The sequence below is a fragment of the Pelmatolapia mariae genome, linkage group LG5, assembly GCF_036321145.2.
Source record: "Pelmatolapia mariae isolate MD_Pm_ZW linkage group LG5, Pm_UMD_F_2, whole genome shotgun sequence".
Lineage (NCBI taxonomy): Eukaryota > Metazoa > Chordata > Actinopteri > Cichliformes > Cichlidae > Pelmatolapia > Pelmatolapia mariae.
The window spans coordinates 12316309-12337051 of record NC_086231.1 but is presented as its reverse complement, the minus strand read 5'-3'; the positions used below and the strand labels follow the sequence as shown (position 1 = coordinate 12337051).

The 20743-nt window shown below is 37.2% G+C and overlaps 1 protein-coding gene across 12 annotated transcripts in view; it reads right to left on the bottom strand.

Annotated features, from left to right (window-relative positions):
* ptprt (protein tyrosine phosphatase receptor type T) overlaps window positions 1-20743 on the bottom strand; it is a 304970-nt gene that overhangs the window by 253161 nt on the left and 31066 nt on the right. For all 12 annotated transcript variants that reach the window (XM_063473709.1, XM_063473699.1, XM_063473701.1 and 9 more), the window contains exon 2: window positions 4304-4429. In XM_063473709.1, coding sequence (XP_063329779.1) covers window positions 4304-4429 — 126 coding nt within the window. The remainder of the gene's footprint in view (window positions 1-4303; window positions 4430-20743) is intronic.

Genomic DNA, 20743 nt, shown 5'->3' with positions numbered 1-20743 from the left:
TATGACATTTCTTTCACTTTTATTGTCCATTTTCCTTTCATGTTTTTTTCACAGTCAGATCTATTGCCACTGCTCAATGGAGATTACAAAAATACTTCAGAACATCTAAGTGCGTTGCTGTAATAGTTTTATGTTGCATCAGGGCCTGCAACTAACATCCCAGCTAGCCTGCTTTGATCTAATAACCTACTGATAAAATTCATATGAAGATGTTTTGGTAGCACCTTCTTCACATGCTTTTAGATCTGATATTACTCTTACAGATGTAGTTCAATATGATGTCAAGTTTGATGACATTTTCATGATCCAGATATTTCAACAAAAAGTAATCATCCATCCATGTTTAACTGAGGTGTAACCACAGGTGATTAACAAATGTAAAGAAAAAAAAAAGATCTTCACAGACCTACACTTGACAAATGCTTGGAAACAGTGATATTTTAAGTGTGAACATTAATGTGCAAAGGTTTTGAGCAACCCCTCATTTTTTTACATTTTGTTTCCATTTTGCATCAATGGAGTCAGACTTTCTTGTATTTTTTTTTAAATTGGTCTTGAGCGATAGGTCTCCAGACTTCCTGAGGGCTTTTTTCTTTGGACATTGACTGTTTGTTCACGTATTTTTAGTTGAGTCATCGTACCTGACCCTTATCAGAGGAATGTTTTGTTGTTAGTTTGTTTGTTAAAACAATTGTTTAAGCATAAAAAAGCACTTAAATCAAGTGATGAGCCAACATTACGTCTAAACATAACAAACAACTGAACACAGATTTTGAATAGTATCTTTTGACACTTTGTTTGTGGCAACATGGTGCACAATAGGGCTGCCACGATTAGCCGACAAGTCACGATTACGTCGACTATCAAAATCGTCGACGACTGATTTAATAGTCGACACGTCGTTTGAAGCTTTGTAAGATTCCAAAACACGCAGGAATAAGTAGTAGGATTTAAGAGTGTAATAACGGACTGAAACAGAAGATGGCAGCACTGCATGTACAAGGATGCCAGCTGCCGTTAAACCCCGAAGAAGAAGAAGAAGCTGTGTCCCAGAATTCATAGCGCGGCCCAGATAAGTTTCCAACAATGGCGGCCGCTAGTTAGTTTTAATATTACTCTTATTATTCTTTCTGGGTCACAAAATAAACGTTTAACATATTTTCAGGCGAGAATGTAGCTGTGTAAACCTCAAATATCTGCTCAGTTTATCAAGACACCACATATTTTCAAAAGCGCTCCGACGTTTTCGGAGATGTCTGTTACCCACTAGCTCGATAGCTAGCCGGGGGCAAGGCTCACTAGCGCCCGTGAGAACACCGGACTCCCGGCAAATCGTTTTCAAACCCACCGCTGTCTTTCGCTACTCAGGTTAAACATGATATATAAGTCACTTAGCTAACTTAAAATGTTATTGTTTGGCTTTTTTCAGTATTTTATTTGTTCCTGAGTAAATCGGTTTGGCTGAGATTAAAGTTATAGTTTGTACACAGCTGAATAAACGTCAAGCAGACAACTGATTATCAGAAGTGTGAGATCAGAATCAGAATACTTGATCCCTAGGGGAAATTATTTTGCTCGAGAATATACTCCGGTGTCCTGTTATATTTTAGATAGCAAGGAGCAGACGGCTGAGTTTATTAAACTTCACCGAAACAATCTGCAAATTTCATTAAAATTTAATAAACTATCATCTTGTCTTTATTTTTAGTTAGCACATGCCTTAAACACTTAAAGCTGTAAGTTAATGATAGTTATATAAGAGCAGATGCATGCTGGTGCAATAAGCTGTACGTTGTACGTCCAATGGATGCATGATCTGATTAGTCGACTAATCGCAAAAATAATCGGTGACTAGTCGACTATCAAAATAATCGTTTGTGGCAGCCCTAGTGCACAAACACATAATCTGTCCCCATCTCTTTAGTTGAATCTATGAAAAATACCAAAGATAACACATTTTCACAGATATAAAATTCCCAAAGAGCTATTAGCTAAGAAACGTGTTGTATCGTGGAATGGTTTGAAGTGTGTCCATAGAAAACCCAAATAGGAGGACAAAAAAAGGACAAAAAATGTAAGGCCTAAAAAGCTATCTACAGCTGATGAGCAGTAGACGAAAACCATATATTTAGACGTGACACAGGATGTATTTATACACCTCATCTATTTTATATTCCCATTTACCACTAATAAAAGTAGTTTAACGAGGATAGCTTTGCCCTGAAAGAGAAAGATACTGATATTGTATTATAGTCATCTGGGCAGACTTAACAAAATGAAAAAAAAAATGAGACACAGACAAAGAGCTTGACAGACAATTTGTTCTTGTCCTGGCTTATCAGATCTGTAGCTATCAGGGCAAAGTGTGCAGCTGATAAGTCTATGATGAGGATGGCTTATAGGCCATGATGGATATCACCAGTGACAACCACCACCCACAAGGATAGATGAGACAGATAACTGACATAAGACATACATACTAAGAGCAAGATGTCTGGCATAGCCTTCATGCCCATTCACTCGTATCAGATTTTCAGTACAAGATCTTACTGTGGTGAGCAGAGGCAGTGGCTGACAGACCTATTATTGCACCAAACTGACATGTCAGAGGCAGAGAATTATTGGAGGGAGAGATGATGATGATATATTGGGGCAATAATTGACATGACTATAAGATAATAAATGACGGTGAAAGAAATAAGAAGGGGTATGTTATATGGCTATTGGTTACAATATGATAATTATATAGTAATTAATTAGAGAGGGGAAATGGCAAGGAGCAAAACAGAGAGATGTACTTTCCTGTAATAATATTAATCGCTGTTACAGTAAGTCATTATTTTTTATTGGCTAGCAGGGACACAAAAACATATTCTGCTTTGTCAAACCTGGTTTCCATTCCAAATCCTTACTATCTGACAGCAATATTAGAATCTACATCAAAGTGACACGGAATAAAGTGAATATAAGTAAAATTCTGTCACTGTTGTATATTTTCTCAATAAAAGACCATGATTTATAAGTTTCCAGCTCTACAACATAGTCCCAGAACAGAAAATGTGTTTCAGTCTGTGTTAGATATTAACATATTTAAGATTAAGGATTAAGGTTTGAAAGAGAAAAATAATGCCCTTACTGGCTTTTAAAATAATTTGAATAGCTTTGAATTTTAATGCTGCATTGCTAATAGAGTTTTTGATAAACAGTCTTGTCAGTCAAAGAAGTAAATTTGGCAACAAGAAGAAGGTGACTCAAGTTATACACAGTGAAATGTAAGAGAGAGAAAGTGTGAAAAAGAGCATGTGGGAAAGCAGGCGTGTTAGAAAGTGAGACAGTGGGCGAGATAAAGAGAGCAAAAGGGCAGAACTCTGTGAGAGAACGAGATGGATAGACATGCAGTCTGATTGCCATTTGGCGTTTGATAAGTAGAAAGTGACCCAGCTGAGGTCACGTCACGATATGTCTACTGACTCTGCCAACTCAGTAGGACAGAAGGAGAGATGAAGATATAGAGAAAAAAAATTACCACAAATTCCTATGCAAACAGGAGACTAATAAAGTGTTTATCCTACAACTTTAAAAGTAATGTCTGTACAATTAAACGCTGTAGTTCTTGGTAACCCAAGACCTCCAAATCCCAGTAAAAACAATTACTTAATCAGGTAATAAACCACTACAACATCTACAGAATTCTGGAAGTATCTACCATTGACTTTTTTGTTTGTTTGTTTTTGTTTTTGTTTTGTTCTTACTATATACAACAATGACGTAATGTTAGAGATATGTGAAATTGATTTATTCTTAAAATGAAAAACTGTCCTTTAAAATGACTGATAGTGGGCTCCTTACAAAAATAAGTATTGCTACATTTGTGTAATTCTGAAACGTCATAGGAACACTAACCTTTTTTGTTTCTTTACCAAAATAAGATACAAATAAAATAGAGTCATTTCCTGTTCTAATGAATGCAGAAATATAAAAATAAATTATAATCCAGAAAAAGTATATTTTTTCTGCTACATACATGATGCTTTCCGTCCTGTTATAAAAATGTAGCAAATGGTAATCATTCCTTATCTATTATAAAATCACGTAATATTGTACATTTTTATGTTTGATTTTATCAACCTAATGTTAACTACAACTGACCAAGACTAGAACTGATTTGATTTAATTTAATTTTAATTGGTTGTGATACAAAAATCAAAACCATAACCATGACAATAATTATAATAGGTCTCATTATAAAGACACCATACAAAAACTTGAACTACAATACAGAGAGACATATGTAGAATCTTACCAGTAGGTAGGGCAGGATCCATGGTGGGTTTTTCCCAGGAGTTGACTTGTTCCCAGGTAAAACCATTGGTTCCCAGAGAAACACTGTATCCACAGCTGCTATATGACTCCTCAAATGTACAGCCACCTACAAAGAAATAGAAAAAGATGCATGCATTTTTAAATGACATTAATATTGGAATTGGGAAGTTATACTGTATTGTACAGACCAATTCACTGAAGCAGTGGTTGAACCTCAGAATTGCAAATGATAGTCAAAGACGGAAATGTAGTGTGTAAGAAAAAAAAGTGACTGAAATTACACAAAACAACCTTAATTGTTATAATTGTTACAGTTTTAGCCTTGAGTTGGTAACAGCTGATAGTTGTATCAAGTCAATTTGCCCAAAATTAAAAGTCTTTCAACCATAGGAAGCAGCAAGCCTTAAGCAATTACTGTCACAAATGCAAAAAAGTAAGATCAAGTGCTGCATCCGTTTACTAAAAAAGGCATGAGATGAATTATTATTTTTGCATTATTTTAACAAAGAAGGCTTTAAAATGAATGCTATTTGAATCCCATATTGTGGGAACTCATACTGAGATAGTTGAAGAGTAGAAAGAGGTTATAAAACAATCATGTAATAGCTAATGGTGACCATAAACAGAATTAACAGTAGGGGCTGATCTAATGAAATTCTTAATAATCGAAACTTCTTCCTACTTATGTGACGACAAATACGGTCTTTATAAGCTCCCTTGGTACTGTTAACAATATAATACCAATTAAGTTAACAGCGTGAATTGAAAGTGCCAGTGCAGACAGACACTGTCACAGTTTATCAGGGAAGTGAAGAGAACAGGGGGAGTGAGAAAGAAAGAAAACAGACTTTATGAGAGAGGATGCCTTTGCAAGAGAGAGTGAGAGAGTGAGTGAGGGGCACATGAAGAGAAAGCTCTGTGTGTCAACATGATTAAGTCACAGTGTCTCATCATTATTTCATGGCCCAGCTAAGACACATTTTCCACTGCATTAGCCTTCTCTTTTAGCCTCAAGCACTGCATACACACACATCTGCAACAGAGTCCCTTAATTAGACATATGCTTTGACGCACAACCGTTTTAATTTGTTTTGAAGTATTTGAAATTGGAGAACGTCATTGCTTTATTCACGAAATCATTTAATGCTTACTTTTTTTGTCTGCCTCTTTGTCCCAGTCATCCACCGAGGAAATAAATGCCAGTTTAAACTTCATCAAACATGTTTTTAGATTCCAACAAGGCCAAATCAAGATGGCTTATGATGCTTTGTAGAATATTGGCAGCATTTAACTGCAAAATCCTTCTGTAGTGTTGTAGCATAGCTGCTGTGATGAGAGCTTAAACTGTACATCGCCCACTGGCTTGTGAAGTCTTATCTTGAAGCTAGCTTTGAAGTGAGCATTTTGGTCCAAACATGACAAATAAGGGGACATCTGACTAGGAAACTGCATGTTTATGTTGTAGGTAGACCTGGCCTAACGCTTGCACTGCTTTAAATAAAAAAAATGACCTTAAACTAGAACATAAACTCATCTGCACAGTGTTTACTGAGACTACAGATCAAGTGAGCTAAGCTGTTCTCCTTAAGATGTCTATGCATTCTTACCTTTTTATTGTAACCTGATGATTTGGTTACAAATCATCATGAAATTGCCGTGAATCATCACCTGTTATATATTGCAAATAATTCAGGTTTAAGGGGGCTTTGCATTGGCTTCATTTTTCAGACCTGGATGCTACATCCATCTTTTATATACAGTCTGTGGATAATGCTGACGTGTCAAGCAAGTGCCCATTTTCTTAAAAAGACTAAGAAACAATGGCTGAGTCACACCTCATGACTGTGGCTCTGCCTTTTCTCGTCACTACAGAGTTGGTGTGGAGAATTAAGGCTAGTTACAAGCTATGAGGCAGGTGAGATTTCCACAATCCTATTATTGAGGATATAGGATATAGAGAGCTGGAGCACTGTTTACTCGTTTAAACATGCACAGGTTTAAAATACACAGCAGATTGCATATCCATATATCCATATATTGATATCTTTAATACACACCCTCTGAATAGTGTCTAAAATATATGATATGGTTTTGATTATGCTTCTTCAAGCAAGCCTTACATCAACTGGGAAATGAATTTGAAAAACATGGGAAAAAAATTCATCCATCTGCATTCCGTTTGAAAAAAATAACCTCCAGCAAAGGGTGAAAACTAGGAAAACACTATTTTTCTCACAGATATGAAAATAACTGTTATAAATTAATCAATACAGAGATAATTAGCCTTTATCGCCCCCTCGTTGTTCAGTGATCTCATTAGAAATGAAAAGAAATCAAAGTGAACTCATTAGAACAGAGGGATAAACAGGCAAAGGGGGGCTGTGGGGTATCTATCAATATTCAATATCAGAACTGCAATTTTAAGGACCACAATCAGGGCACGAGAGAGAGAGAGAGAATTGGCTCACAGCAGTAGCCAAACATTCAGTATGTGTGTGTCAATGCCCCTGATCTAGTTTTGAAATTCAGCACGACTCCTCCCCTCTCTGCACACAAACATAATCACATGTTCTCAGTCATAAAATGCATTTCCATAATGAAAACATAACACTGCTACTCGAGTGTGATCTGAAGCATAGGCGTGTGTGTGTTCTTGTGTGAAAGTGGATGCGATGGTGAGAATGTGTTGTGGCGGGATGGTACGTGTATGGGCTCATGTATGTGTCATTGCTTTTATGCATCAGCCATTATTGTTGGGTCTGTGCATATGGTAACGTGTGAATTAGTGTGACACCATAACAAGCATAATCTCTTCGTGTATGAAGTTTAGCATTAATGTATGGGATATATAAGGATATATAATCAATTAATAATACTGCAGCCCGTGCATACATACACAGATAGAGATACACATGCACAGAGAACAATCACCCCATGTGATGCCTGTTATATGTTTATTAATCAAAATTCCCTTAAAATGGGTTTGCGATTCCCTTATTGTTTAAATTTGGCAGCACTGGTTTGCTCTGCTCTTTGGCACTCTGTAATTTTCTGTTGTCAGCAAACGTGTTTCCCTAAAGTTGTCAACTTCTATGTCGTAGCATAATGGAAAACAACTTCGTTTCCATCATCTCGATTAAATAAACCACTTTTCTGAATTACAATAAAATGCAGGAAACAGGAAAAGCATTCATGTTTCACTTACACTCTCGTGAATAGTATAGCCTACACATGAAAGGTGGCTCATGTTGAAAACTGAGCTACATGTACCCAACAATCTGCAGCTCTCTAAATGTATCTCCAAAAGCACAAGACTCCTCCTGTGGGTTTCCAGTAAACACTGGTGTATTGATGCATGCTGCTTTTAAAAGCGGCTGATATAAAGTCATTGTTCTATCAAAGAGGTTTTTACAGTATTATAGTGCTATTATAGTTTCATTTATTGTACCCAGACTCTACTCAGTATCTTATCTCATGCATTTTTGTTAGTGAGTCATAATAGTTCCCTTTCTCAGTGCTGTTGCTGTTTACGTCACTGACATTTTGTTCCTAGAAATAAAAATTTAAAAATGCATTTGGAAAAACAACAACAACATTTCCTTCAGTGAAAAGCTCCAGGATACAAAAAAGTTTTCCAGGTAGCTAGGGTTGTGCCGATGGATGATGATGTCAGGGACTGACGATAACCAACTTTTAATGTAATTTCCCCATTGATAGATTAAATTAATGTCATTATTATGAAATGGGCATGCAATGGCTGTGTATGGAGCAGTTACAGTGACCCATCATCATCATCAAATCAGAGAAAACCGGAGATTATTCCTAACTGCTGGATGGATGTTTTAAGCTAGAGCATAATGTGACAGTAAATTTGCAGAAAAAGTTCAATTTGTGTAAGAACAGAATGTAAACAGCGAGGAGAGTGATGTGAAAAATTTTGCACAGATAAAGACAAACAAACTGGACAATAACTAAACAAAGAACCAGCAAACATTACAACTTATAAAAATGTTGTTTACCGTCCCTCAAAGGTGAGCACTGTAACGTAAAGTTCATAACTGCAACTTTGCATATCACTAGCTCCTGTGACAGAATCTACCGATGCCAATGACTCTGAAAAAATGATTTTCTGATTTTAAATGCTGATGTGACTGATTGGTCTTTAAGCAGATGTTTTGGTGTCTTCAGTGCCAGAGCATCATTTGTCTTTCAGTCTGCTGTAGTTTAACCACAAAGAATGATCTCAGTCTTACTTTAGCCACTTAATTCCTCCCTTCTAAGTGTTCTCTCATTTTTGGATGGTGTCACATTTATTTGCATGCTATACCTTGCTGGCAGCCAGTGAAAAATATTTAACCAAGATAAAAAAAAAAAATGAAGATCAACTCCAGCTCCTTGCAATCAAACCTATGATTTTCTGGCAACAGAATTTGGAAACCGTTTTGCAAACTTGTTTTTCAGTTGAGTAATTCCAGTTTTGCATTTAACAATTCCAATATCCCAATGAAAGCTTTAATTTTTTTCTTTCTTTCTTTCTTTTTTTTTTTTTTTTTTAACAACTCATCAGTGGCAGTTATTGTCAACAAATTAATAGGCAACAGAGAAATTACAAGGACTTATTGTTGTCACTGCAGTTGAGATGTAATTTGTTTGGCTGTCAACAAAACAGTCTCACCAAAGCTTAATAATCAAAATGATAATTACTTTTACACAGTGCTAAAGGTTTGCACAAATGAGGTTTAAAGAGACAAGTGTGAACACATTTCAAAAGGTAAAAGCAAATTGTTGAAACTCATAAATTTAGAACCTATTGAGAGATGGAATCCAGGTAACCTTTTTTTCTGTTGTGTTAATCTGAACTATAGCATTACTTCCTCCCCAAAGGTTTCAGTCTATTTCTAATGGGATTGTATTTTTAGGCCACAATTTATCAAAGAGTGAATATGGCCTGATTCATTTAAAATGTATTATCAACACAAGTGCACGTTAGCATGTAATTACCCAAATGTAATATGTGCCGTCTAAGTATGCTGTAAAATGATACAATGTCACTTAACTATATTAATGAATATTCATGTTTTATAAGGAAGTAGGTTATTGAGGAAACATCCATGCAGAAGTGATTTCTCTGCTTGAGCTCATTTAGCCTTTTGGTTAGATTACATAGATCAAATCAACTCTATATCAACATAATAGATGCACACACACACACACACACACAAAGTCATTACACAAGCAACCTAGCTTTCATCCACAAACGCTTGTAAACATGAGGATATAGCAAAGCAAATCCCCATAAGAGCAGCAAGAATAAGTTGGTGCCCTGAAAATATCCACTTACGCACACATGAACATATCTTCTAATGATAACACTTATTTAGACAGAATTCCCTGTCTTTCTTATGTTTAAATTTTCATTCCCCAGAGGCACCAATAGCAGCCATTAAAGCCTTTCATGTCAGCAAAAGCTAACGCAGTTCGACAGGACCCACGAAGCCACAAACCAAAGGAGGGCACCCAGAGGCGTCAGACTCTAAAGAGTCTGTTTACTGCTCACTTAGATAACATCAACTGATCCTGAGCATCACTGTATGTTCAAGTGTGTGTGCTGGAGCAAACCCAGGTCATGTTACTGTGTGTTCATATGCGAGCGGGTGTGTGCGGAGCAAAACATTTAGTAAACCAAAAGTGGATAGTAATGAACTACTATATGAAGCTGAACTTGATTATTTCCATTTCTCAGTACTTCTACACCATATCACCGGGAGATGTTGTATGCAAATTAAAATCTCAACAGTAACCTGAGGTGGCTACAGAAACTGAATGTAGTTTTGATCTAGCTAAAAACTGTAAATGAATCATAAACATAACCCAGGAACAAGAAATCAAAGGACGTACTGTATAAACTGTACACACATATATTTAATATGGTTTTTATTTTGCCTTTCTATTTCCAGTTTGGTGTACTTTGTGTGTTTAGAGCTCACTTCACGTTTCCAGGCATACAAGCATGCAACAGGAAAGTCTGAAAAACACAGGTATGGCTTAATATATGAGTGTGTATGCCTGTGCATGTGTAGGCTTTCACTGAATAAAAGTGTACATGTACTTTACTCACGCACGCCCATTTCTTAGTTAGCTTGAATTAAATCCACTGTCAGCTAACATGCCAGGAGCTTTAAATATTCCCATTAAGTCATTTAAAACATATGCTATTATATGCTATTTGCTCCCATGGTCTCCTTTCACACACACACAAAGACACACACACACACCCCAAGGCAAACAAACTCACTGGCTATCTAAATGCCATTACTACCACCCAAATACGCTTGGATAATAAGAGAAAGGAGGCAGAGATTTGTTAGAGTAACACACAACTGGAACAGATGGATATGAAGTCTGTGTGTGTTCCACTTTATAAGTGTAAGTGTGAGACAAAGTGTTTGGTGGTGGCAGAGGTGAAATAATTCTGTTCATGCAACCAAAACTTGATTTGGAGAAAAAAGCCAAAGTTGCAAAGTGAAACGTTTTGGGATTTTGCCCGAGTCACATCAGTGTTTTTGTCTGGAGACACGAGGGAATGGTAAGAGAAAAAGGATGTTTACTATAAACACGGGTGCTACTTTTACAAGTACTTTATTAAAAAGGGGTCAAGTAATTTAAAACACGGAGGATACTGGTATGTTTATATACAGTAGCTCTGTGAATTGAAAAGCTTGGAGTTCGAAAGTCAGCCCAGTGAAAGAAGCAGTGAACCTAGTGAACCTATGCTAAATCCAATTTATTTGTAAAGAAGAAAAAAATTGAAACTTGTACCAAAATACTGGTAGACCAAAGGTCACAAGTTGCATTTGATTCTGAAAGGTCTTTAGGAGGGATCTCCAATGTTTGTATGAGAGCAGAATAGGAGAGCAAAAAAGTGAATAGGAAAAAAGGACAGAGCCCTAAAACAAAAGGAGTGCAGGTGTTAAAGATATGATCTGGTAACACGCAAATGATAACAGGTACTGGTTTATGCAAAGAATTTCATGTAAATTTTTGGTATTTTTTTATGTTTTGCATTCTTAAGTTGAATGAAAGACCACCAAAAAATGAGTGTGTAAGTACATAAAGGGGTAAACAAATGAGCCAGTGAAATTTTTGTTAGTGTCTGCATTACGTAGAACTAATGCCAACATAGAGGCTACAGAGATGCGCTTGGATGCAGTCCTCCAAAAAGTCGACAGCGTGTAGCCTGACGGCGATGTCAGTGTCTGTAGCTACAATACTGACTGGTTGGAAATTGGCTTAAACTGGAAAGAGACAGACAGCTGAGCTAACAACATGAGCACAAGCAGTGCTGTGGTGAATTTTCCACCTTCTGTCTCCTCTGGGGCAGCAGCTAAGCTGAAGGACTGACAACAACAGAAATACAAACAAGTGTAACCCACAGACTGGTTGTTCTACATATTCTTGACACTGGCGCCAGATAATAATAGCATTTAAACATGGATCTGGAAACCTCTGCATAGCACAGATGCAGTACCTTGTCAGGTGCTTAAGCCAATTATTGAATACTCAAACCACTCTGAGGGAGCAGGGGACTCAGTGAATGACAGCAAATGATCGAGATCATGAGCAACGCATAAAAGAGTCAGGAAATGAATGAGGTACTTACAAACAGGCAAGTTAATAATTGAGGGGAAAGTAAATACGTGTATGAGCATGTTAACTGAGTAACCATAAATAATTGAATAAGGGAGTAAACACATGAGTATGTGAAGCTGTTTTCACAAATTAATTCTGGACGATATTGGGAGAATCAGTCTGAGACAATCAAACATCACAATAAGTACCGCTAACTGTCCAATCAAACTTTTCAGACATCTGCATTCTCACATGCACATCAGTTGCATAATGGCTGCTGGGCAAGTGAGCCAATGAGCAAGCAGGTAACAGAGCAACTAAGTATCATGTTACACAAATGTGAGAGGGACGGATTGAATTGGTGAAAGGGTGAGGACATGAGTGAGGAAGCACATGTTTAAGTGAGTAAAACAATGGTGAATGATGAAGTGGGCAACGAGGGACGAATGATAAATTTAGTAACTGAGAGAAGATGTAACGAGTAGATGACTTAACAAACTACTGAAAAGCAGATAAATGAGAGGATTATCAATGGTTGTTGCTTTCAATCATACTTTCCAGTGTGTATGTGCATGTGTGTGCATGTGTGTTAAAGTCTTAAGATAAAGGAAGTGTTTTCCTGACGGGCCTATAGTGACTTTAATTGTCTGCAACATGAATCAATAAGAGACCTGCCTCATAACCTTAAGTTCTGCATGAAAGAACACAGAAAGCAACATCGCCACCAATCTGTTTCACTGGCTATCACACACAACCACAGACACACACTTCAAGCTTTATGACCACACACGATACATGAAAAAAGACCCTCACATAAAAGCCAGCGTCTGCATGTACTGTGTGTCAGTATTGAATTGGACTGGACAGAAGGGAAACTCCAAAGTCAAAGTAGAAGCATCAGAGCATATAGGAGATTTTATTTACTACATTTATATACCCACAACCATATCCGCATTGTCTACCCATACCCATTATTCCCATTTCATGACAGTTTGAAACAAGCAATCTAAATCTGATAACAAGAAGTTACTAAAATAAGTAGTTATTTGTCTCACACATAGACATAAATGGTCTGATTTATGTTCTTTGTGAAGCTGCAGTAATTTTCTTCCACTTCCCAAAACACACTTTAACCTCACCCAAGTCAAGTAAACACAACACACACACAGACATGTTTACAGCACAAACAAAATGGATATACACACTTGGAAATTGAGTTAACCCTGTCTGGCCCTTGACTGGCAACCAAAGTAGCCAGGTCTGTTCTCAGTTTAACATGGTTTGACCCAACAGATTAACAAGGCCTGTTTATTAGAAAGGAGGCCATCTGAGTCACCCAGGAGCTGAATTCTCTTAATCCCATTTGAGACAGAGCCATGGTGGTTTGTAGAAGCTAGGTAACCTTATTTTGGCATGGAATGAAAACCAAGGTATCTCTGTTTTGGGTTTAAAAATGCTCTAGGCTATTTAAGATCAAGCTAAAATAGGTGTTGTGAATACTCAAATGTGTGGAATAGGGTGTGACTATTTTTGTCAAAGCCTCTGGGATTTCACAGACTTGCTCAATGGTTCTTCTGATGCACCCAGTTGATGCAATAATCAGTTATGTATTGATACTTTTAAAGGACTCCTAGCCATCAAATTTAAAAGTACTACCCTAAGCATGATTTTTTTTTTTTTAATATGCAGGGTTAGTATTATGAAAGAACCTATTTTAACCCCTTTTTCCTAAAGGTAACCAAGTACAGGACACTCACCCCCAGGCTCCCCATCAACACTCACCCAAAGCTCTCTTCTGCATCCACTTTCTTACATGAATGTTGTCAGATACAGGGATTCTGGGCAGTACTACCAACCACAAGCCTCAACACACCTCTGACATCTGACCAACATTTATTCTGAAGGGAAACGCTGGTTCCCCTTAAAGTTAGAGTATGAAATGTAAATTTCTTTTAAAAAAATGTCAACAATCCTTCCATTTTTTTTAAATTGGCGCTCACGTGTGTACCACAAAATCAGCTTCACAGGAATTGTTTACAGAACAAGATAATTCATTTGTTAAAAGAAATATAGTTTTCTGTTTAGTTAGTTGCACATGTCAGACCTTGTTAACCAACAAATATTTACTATTTTAATAAGAAAAAATAATCTCCCGTTTAATAGCTAGTAAAAGATTAAATTGTATTTTAATCCTAGAATTTACATATATATATACATGTGTGAATTGCTTTTGTAAAGCATTTTATGTTACAGCAGTCCCAGTGTATAGCTCAGGGACTTTTATTGTGAAAGGAAGGGACAGGAAGAAACCCTTTTGGTGCCTGCCTATAACAAGTTGGATATCTGGTATTAGTCAGGGAGTGACAGGTCTAATGTTCTCTTTAGACTACTGATTTGAAAAGGACTTCAGTGGGACCTTAATGTATTTGTTGCTGCTAGGAAACAAGATTGTGTGGAATTACATAAAGTACTGTAATACCTACAGTATTTTTAGATCAAAGAAAAGAGGTTAAAAAAAGCAATGTTTATCCATATAAATGATAAACATATCTGATCTTGACTCATAACCCTCTCAGTAACCTTAGTGTAAAGAGGATGTGACAGTGCCAGATATTAGCAGCCTTGTGAGTCACAGTCATAAATGTAATGATGAGCTTTCCACCACTTTCCAATTGGTTGAATCACCATAACCAAAGCAGTGCATCATTATTGTTAAACATCCAGTTGGTTTTGTGTCAGCAGACATATGTGGGTTACTCAGCCACTTATGTCATGCATGTGACATTGACATAACAGATTGTCAGAAACTTCTAAACTTTTAAAATTGTTAGACGATCTGAGTCACAAAATGAGTTATTTGGAGAAAAGACACACATACAGGAGATAATGGTACCCAGTGATAGTCACACTCAATCTCAGTGGAACCCAAAGCCTCTCAAAACCCCTCTATCCTCTTTCTCTGTCACACACACCTCCACAGGGGTACTGTAGAGTTTGTGAAATTCCTAATGTGGTCCTGTTGCTATTAGCATGCTAATCCTGCTCTGGATTACAGTGCTGTCAGAGCGCTGCATTAATAAACCACTTCCACCTCCATCCTGTTCACTCTTAAACTCACTTTCATGGTTGCGCAGGCACAAACGCGTATTCCTCTGCTCACAGAGTGTGAAAACATACTCTCGCTTTTTTGCCATTTTTGACACTCACTGTAAGCAAAAAAGCGCACACATGTGCACGATGTCTTTGTCACAAATATGCACTCGCAGCACAGAGGAATTTTAATCCTAATACTCTCATTTACACTCTGCCATGTTTTTGGAGAGTTCTGATTCCACAGAGGAATTTAGAGCCACAGAGAGGAAGAGATTCTGAGTCATCACAATAAGCAGCACTTTGACAGGAGATATGAGAGTGCTGTAGGCAGTTTGTGAATACCCTGAAATCCTTATGGGGCATCAGAGTAGTAACTTTCAGATGTTTCTTTTTATTAAATAACAAGGTTTCAGAGTGAGGTTCACAAGTAATTTGACCAAGGGTCAGCGGTCATACTGCTTGTCATCAGTGCACCTCCATCTGCGATTAGTTGTGTGCCTTTAGTAATGTCAATAGTTCAACAGCGTGGGGGCAAAATCTGTCATGCAGAATGGGTACTAATGCAGTTTTGATCATTTAAAAGTCTGCACTTGCCTTTACCCAAACTTTAAAGTTAACGAGACTGTACGGCTCCAACTGGCCCTTTCAAGGGCACACACAAACACAGGGCCATGAGGATAAGCCCTCATACACACACACTCATCTCTAACACATACAGAGAAAGAAGCAGGCCAACAGAAAGACTGATATCTGTGCACACACAAACACACACTGCTGAGTCCAGCTCTGGAGACACTCTCTCACACACTCTCTGTGGTGCTCATTAGGAGAGGTAGCAGGTCCAGCCCTCCTCCTGGCAAAACTACAGGGTGGACCAACTCCCTCCCTGTCCTCCTCTCTTCTTCCTCTCCTCTTCTCCTGTCAACTTCAGTGTTCCTCTGCTACTCTTTCACTACTCTGTCACTTTCTTTTTCTCTGTCTGCATGTGTTTTTTTTACTCTTCTTTTTACTCTCCTGTCATTTTTTTTAAACTTTTATATTATATTTTGCCCACATTTTCTTTGATTTTTCTTCTTACTACTACACTCGCTTACTGTTTCATCATTCTCGTGGTTTCTCGACTGCCCCACTTACCCCTGTCCTACACCTCTCTTTTCTTAATGCCAACTCACCTCATCCCTTTCTTCCCTCGAGCAAGTTGTTTCTCTTATCTCGTATTCTTATTATTCTTTTATCCTGGACCTTAGTTTCACTGCCAACATTAGGGCTATCACTAAATCAGCTTTTTTGGCATCTCATAAATATAGTTTAACTGAGAGAATACGTGCCCCAGCAAAATCTACAGAAGCTCATTCATGCTGTACTGCAATGCTCTTTTTATTTGCTTCCATAAAAAGATCTTAATGCTGCAAGAATTTTATCAAAATCCAGGAAGACAAAGCCTATCAGCTGCCTGCAGTGGCTTCTAATAAAATACAGGATTCAATTTAAAATATTATTTACTCATTATAATTCGCTAAATGGCTTGTACCCAAAATATATATTGGATTCTTGATGAATTAAGGTCTGATCTGAAATCTGATCAGTTAGTACTGTAGTAGAGAAATGTGAATCTAAAAAGAGTAAATGGCATTTAGCTGCTATGCTGACCATCGTTGGACTAACCGCTAACTGCTGAGGACAGATTGTCTCCAACCTTTGCTGTTTTTAAAAAAGCTCATTTAACCTCTTAAGCCCCAAGCCTACCTGATCTCCTGCTTTTTGCCCCCGTATCAGGGGGCGTTGGGGCTTAAGAGGTTAACTGAGTAACTGTACAATGATTTTTATTACTGTTGTTTTCATTTTTAAAAAATATTTATTGTTGTTGCTGTTATTATTACTAATTGTATTATTTCTGTCTTTTTTCTTTGTTTACTCTTTTATTTTTGTTTTAATTTCATCTTTAAAGCATTTACAATGACTATAGTGTTTGAAAGGTGCTATTAATAAACTTTAGTTTAGCAGTCAATTCCACAGCGGCTCCTGGTTACCTCACAACCACTTACCAACTGGTTGAGAAATAGACATTTTTCTCTAGCGACCACTAGTTGACAGGTGATCACCTGCATATATGTGCCTGGAAATTTAGACCTCACCAAAGCAATGTCTTACTATATTCATTCAATATTTTTGACACTTCTCAATGTGTTTTGTTACATCTTGATTAATTACTGAACTGTGAGCCTAAGCAGTCAGTAAATATTCATAATTCAATGGATTTCCTGCTTATATTAGTAAAGCGTTAGAGGAAGACTTGCCATATTTTGCTATGAACTTTTGTTGATGTTGGACACCAAAGCTATGAATGTGTCAGTTCAAGTAATATTAGCAGACTGAGATTTGGAAATATATGTCTTCCTAAACAGGAAGCAGACATTTTATACCCAACATGAAAGGATCTGACAAACTGTGACACATGTCTCTAATACAGTGAAAGACGTGTAAACAAAATAAATATGAAAAAAGCAATACTTGTATAACTAACTTGCTCTGATCACTCATTTTCAATGCAAATGCAGCCAGTCACACGGCGCTCATGCTGCCACATATTTGAACTCGTGTTTATGCTGAAGAACGAGTTTAACTGCAAGCATATTCTCATTGAAGTTTGTCAGTTACAATTTTCTTTGGGAAACATGTAACATTTATGAGCCACAATCAAGTCACTTTTTCAGAATATCTAATGTAGAGTCGTCAATACAGAAACGGAAAGATGTCTTGATGACAACTAAATTGTGGGTGCAATTACAGTATTCAGAAACACATTGTAAAGAGCCATAGAGGATGAGTCTGCACCACTTCTTAGCAAATGATTACAAAATTTTGTTGTTTGTCAAATCAAACAGTAGAAAGGGGAAGTGATGGAGACATTGTTTTTCCAGCTTTTCTTTCTTTTTTGAAATATAGATTACGACTGTCTGAAAACAAGCTTTGGTTCAATGCTTTAAACTGTAAACAGAACTTTCTTATTGTTGCTGTGTGTTGCGTTTCTGCATTTTTTTTCCATTTTATTTTGAAGCATCTCTTTCTATTTTGAATTCAGTTCAATTCATTTTTTTTTAACTGGCACCAATTTACAATAACAATAACCTTAAGGCGCTTCATATTAAAGAGTAGAGATTCCACAACATCAAAAAGGAAAAACCCAAAAATCAGATGAGCCCCTGTAAGCAAGCACTTTGCGATAGTGGGAAGGAAAAACTGTTGAAATGTTGAAGATACATTGCTCACACACAGTGACTTATTTACCCGTAGAGTGCATACGCATTAGTTCCATGAAAAAGAGACATCCTAAATTTGAAAACAGGCATACCACACACCGGATTTGAGTGTGCTTGTGTGTGGAATCTCAGCACAGATTTTATAACCGTCACGAGCAGCAAAAATGCAGTTGATGCATTCTAGAGTAGATAAACATTTTGTTTGGCCAAGTAAGTAAGTATTCTTTATGATGGGGGGGGGGGGTGCCGGATGTATTTATCAATTTAGTGCAGGCCAGGATAAAAATGGACTCGCTCCGTTTTGTGGTAATTATTTATTGAACATATAAGGCAGAAAAGCTGTGACAGAAAGAAAGGTTGAGACGAAAGAGCTGAGCTAATCAGCCAGTTTATCAACATCCCATCCAAGAATTTGAAAATAACGGCAACATTCATATTATCACTGAGACAAGGACATCTGCTCCGTCGTGGTCTGCCTCCAATTTCTTGATGTGTTTACCAAATGATTTCAGTCTTTTTTAGACCCTGCCATTCCTCTCTGGCCCACTACTCACGATGAGCTTGCTTTCTAGCACCTGGCACATAATCCCTCCAACTTCCAGTCATATAACACTGAGTCAGTCAGATTCATCTTACTGTGTATGACTCTATGTTCAAACTGGAAGTCACTTGTGAATACTGCTAAACTCATTTCAGGGTTTTCAAAGAAAGCACGTGACCCTCAGGTCTTAAGATTCACAATAATTTAAGAACTACATTTATTATGGAAACATTGCTTATGCATGATTAAAGACATATAGTGTGACTGACCTTGACATTTCAAACTAAAATTAAGTTTGTGATTCATGATCATATCTATTTTTAAGACACTTGTTTTGACTGCTTGCAGACACTGGAGCTCGGCAAAGGATGTCTGATCACCATTAAGATTAGTATACACAAAAATACATTCTAATTAACACTTTTGTGCTTGACCTTTGATGGATCACTGACCAGTTGGTGAAATTTAACAGAAGACAGAACAGTATGGTACAAATGTCCACTGTATTTTAATTGTAATGAGCCTAAAATTACATAAATGTCAATGCCAACTCAAACGCATCCCTTTGAAAAAGTATTAAAGGTTTCCATTAATGCAACTGCCCTTTACTTATTATTAAAATAACCGCTCTAATGCTTACACAAAGACTTACATAGACACAAAAGATAAAATTTTAATGTCTCATGAGTTCGAGGTTTTCACTTCACAGTAACACTCACCACACACACACACCACATGGCAGGCAAATACAAAGCACATCTACTCCACATAATTTACCCTTGAGCAAAAGCCAGTTTAATCCCTGTAAATATTCATAACAGGAATGTGTAGGTTGAAGTGGCCCTTCACTCACACCTCTGGCAGGCTTAATACTTAATTTAAATTAGCTGGAATGCTGAAAGCTCCTCTTAGCAATGCTTTAGGTCATGAACATCACTGAGCATTTAGCCTCCACTTATTGGAGGAAGCTCACATATTGGCAGATAGAGGCTGTGTGGGTCCTCTTTATCTCAGTCAGTAGCTTTTGTCCTGTCTTGGACAAAATCTAGAGTAACTGATGGTAGATTCAGACCAATTTCCACAAGAACATTACCTACTGTTCCCATTTTTTTTTCTATTCAGTTCTGCATACATTTGTTTTTGGTGCCCACTGACCCCTTCTGATTTCCATAAAGCATGTGCACACATCTGTTTTATGCAAAACAGGACAGTTACGTTTGAAAAGTGTCGGGAAAAATCAGACACTTTATTTCATATTAGCTTCTCTTCAGTGGCTCACTATTAAATCCAAAATTCATTTTAAAGGTACACTAAGTCATTTTTGAGGTAATTTAACAGAAAAAAAGGATAGGATCTTAAACATATATTGATCATAAACATATATTGATTAGTGTCTTCCAACAAATTAATGCATTTCAAATTGCATTTCAAATTCAGAATGAATCCATTAAAAGAAATTGGAGCGGGCGCCGGTTTGTGAAAGCCATCACACCATCCTGAATACAGTGGCCGAGATTGACAATGCCGTTCCACCTAATTGCATTTTATGTGTGACTAGAGACCAGCCACATACGTAGTAAGTTACTTTAAGTTACTTTAAATTTAAAGATCATAAATAACTCTTAAAAATGACTTCTGGAGATAAGTCTTATGGCCGGACAAGATGAGAACTTTTATATCTGGAGAAAAGTTCTCGTCATGGCTGACCATAAAACTTTTCTCCAAAATGCATTTGGCTTATCCATGTGGGCAGCTGCAAATTCCAGTTGAGCTTGAAGGTGTTGATTTTGGAGCAGGAGCTTCTTTCTTGATCAGCATCCTCTCAGGCAATGAGGATGGAAAACTCACTTCATTGTGGACAGTGATGCTGGTATTCCAGCAGTTTCCAGTTCACGGC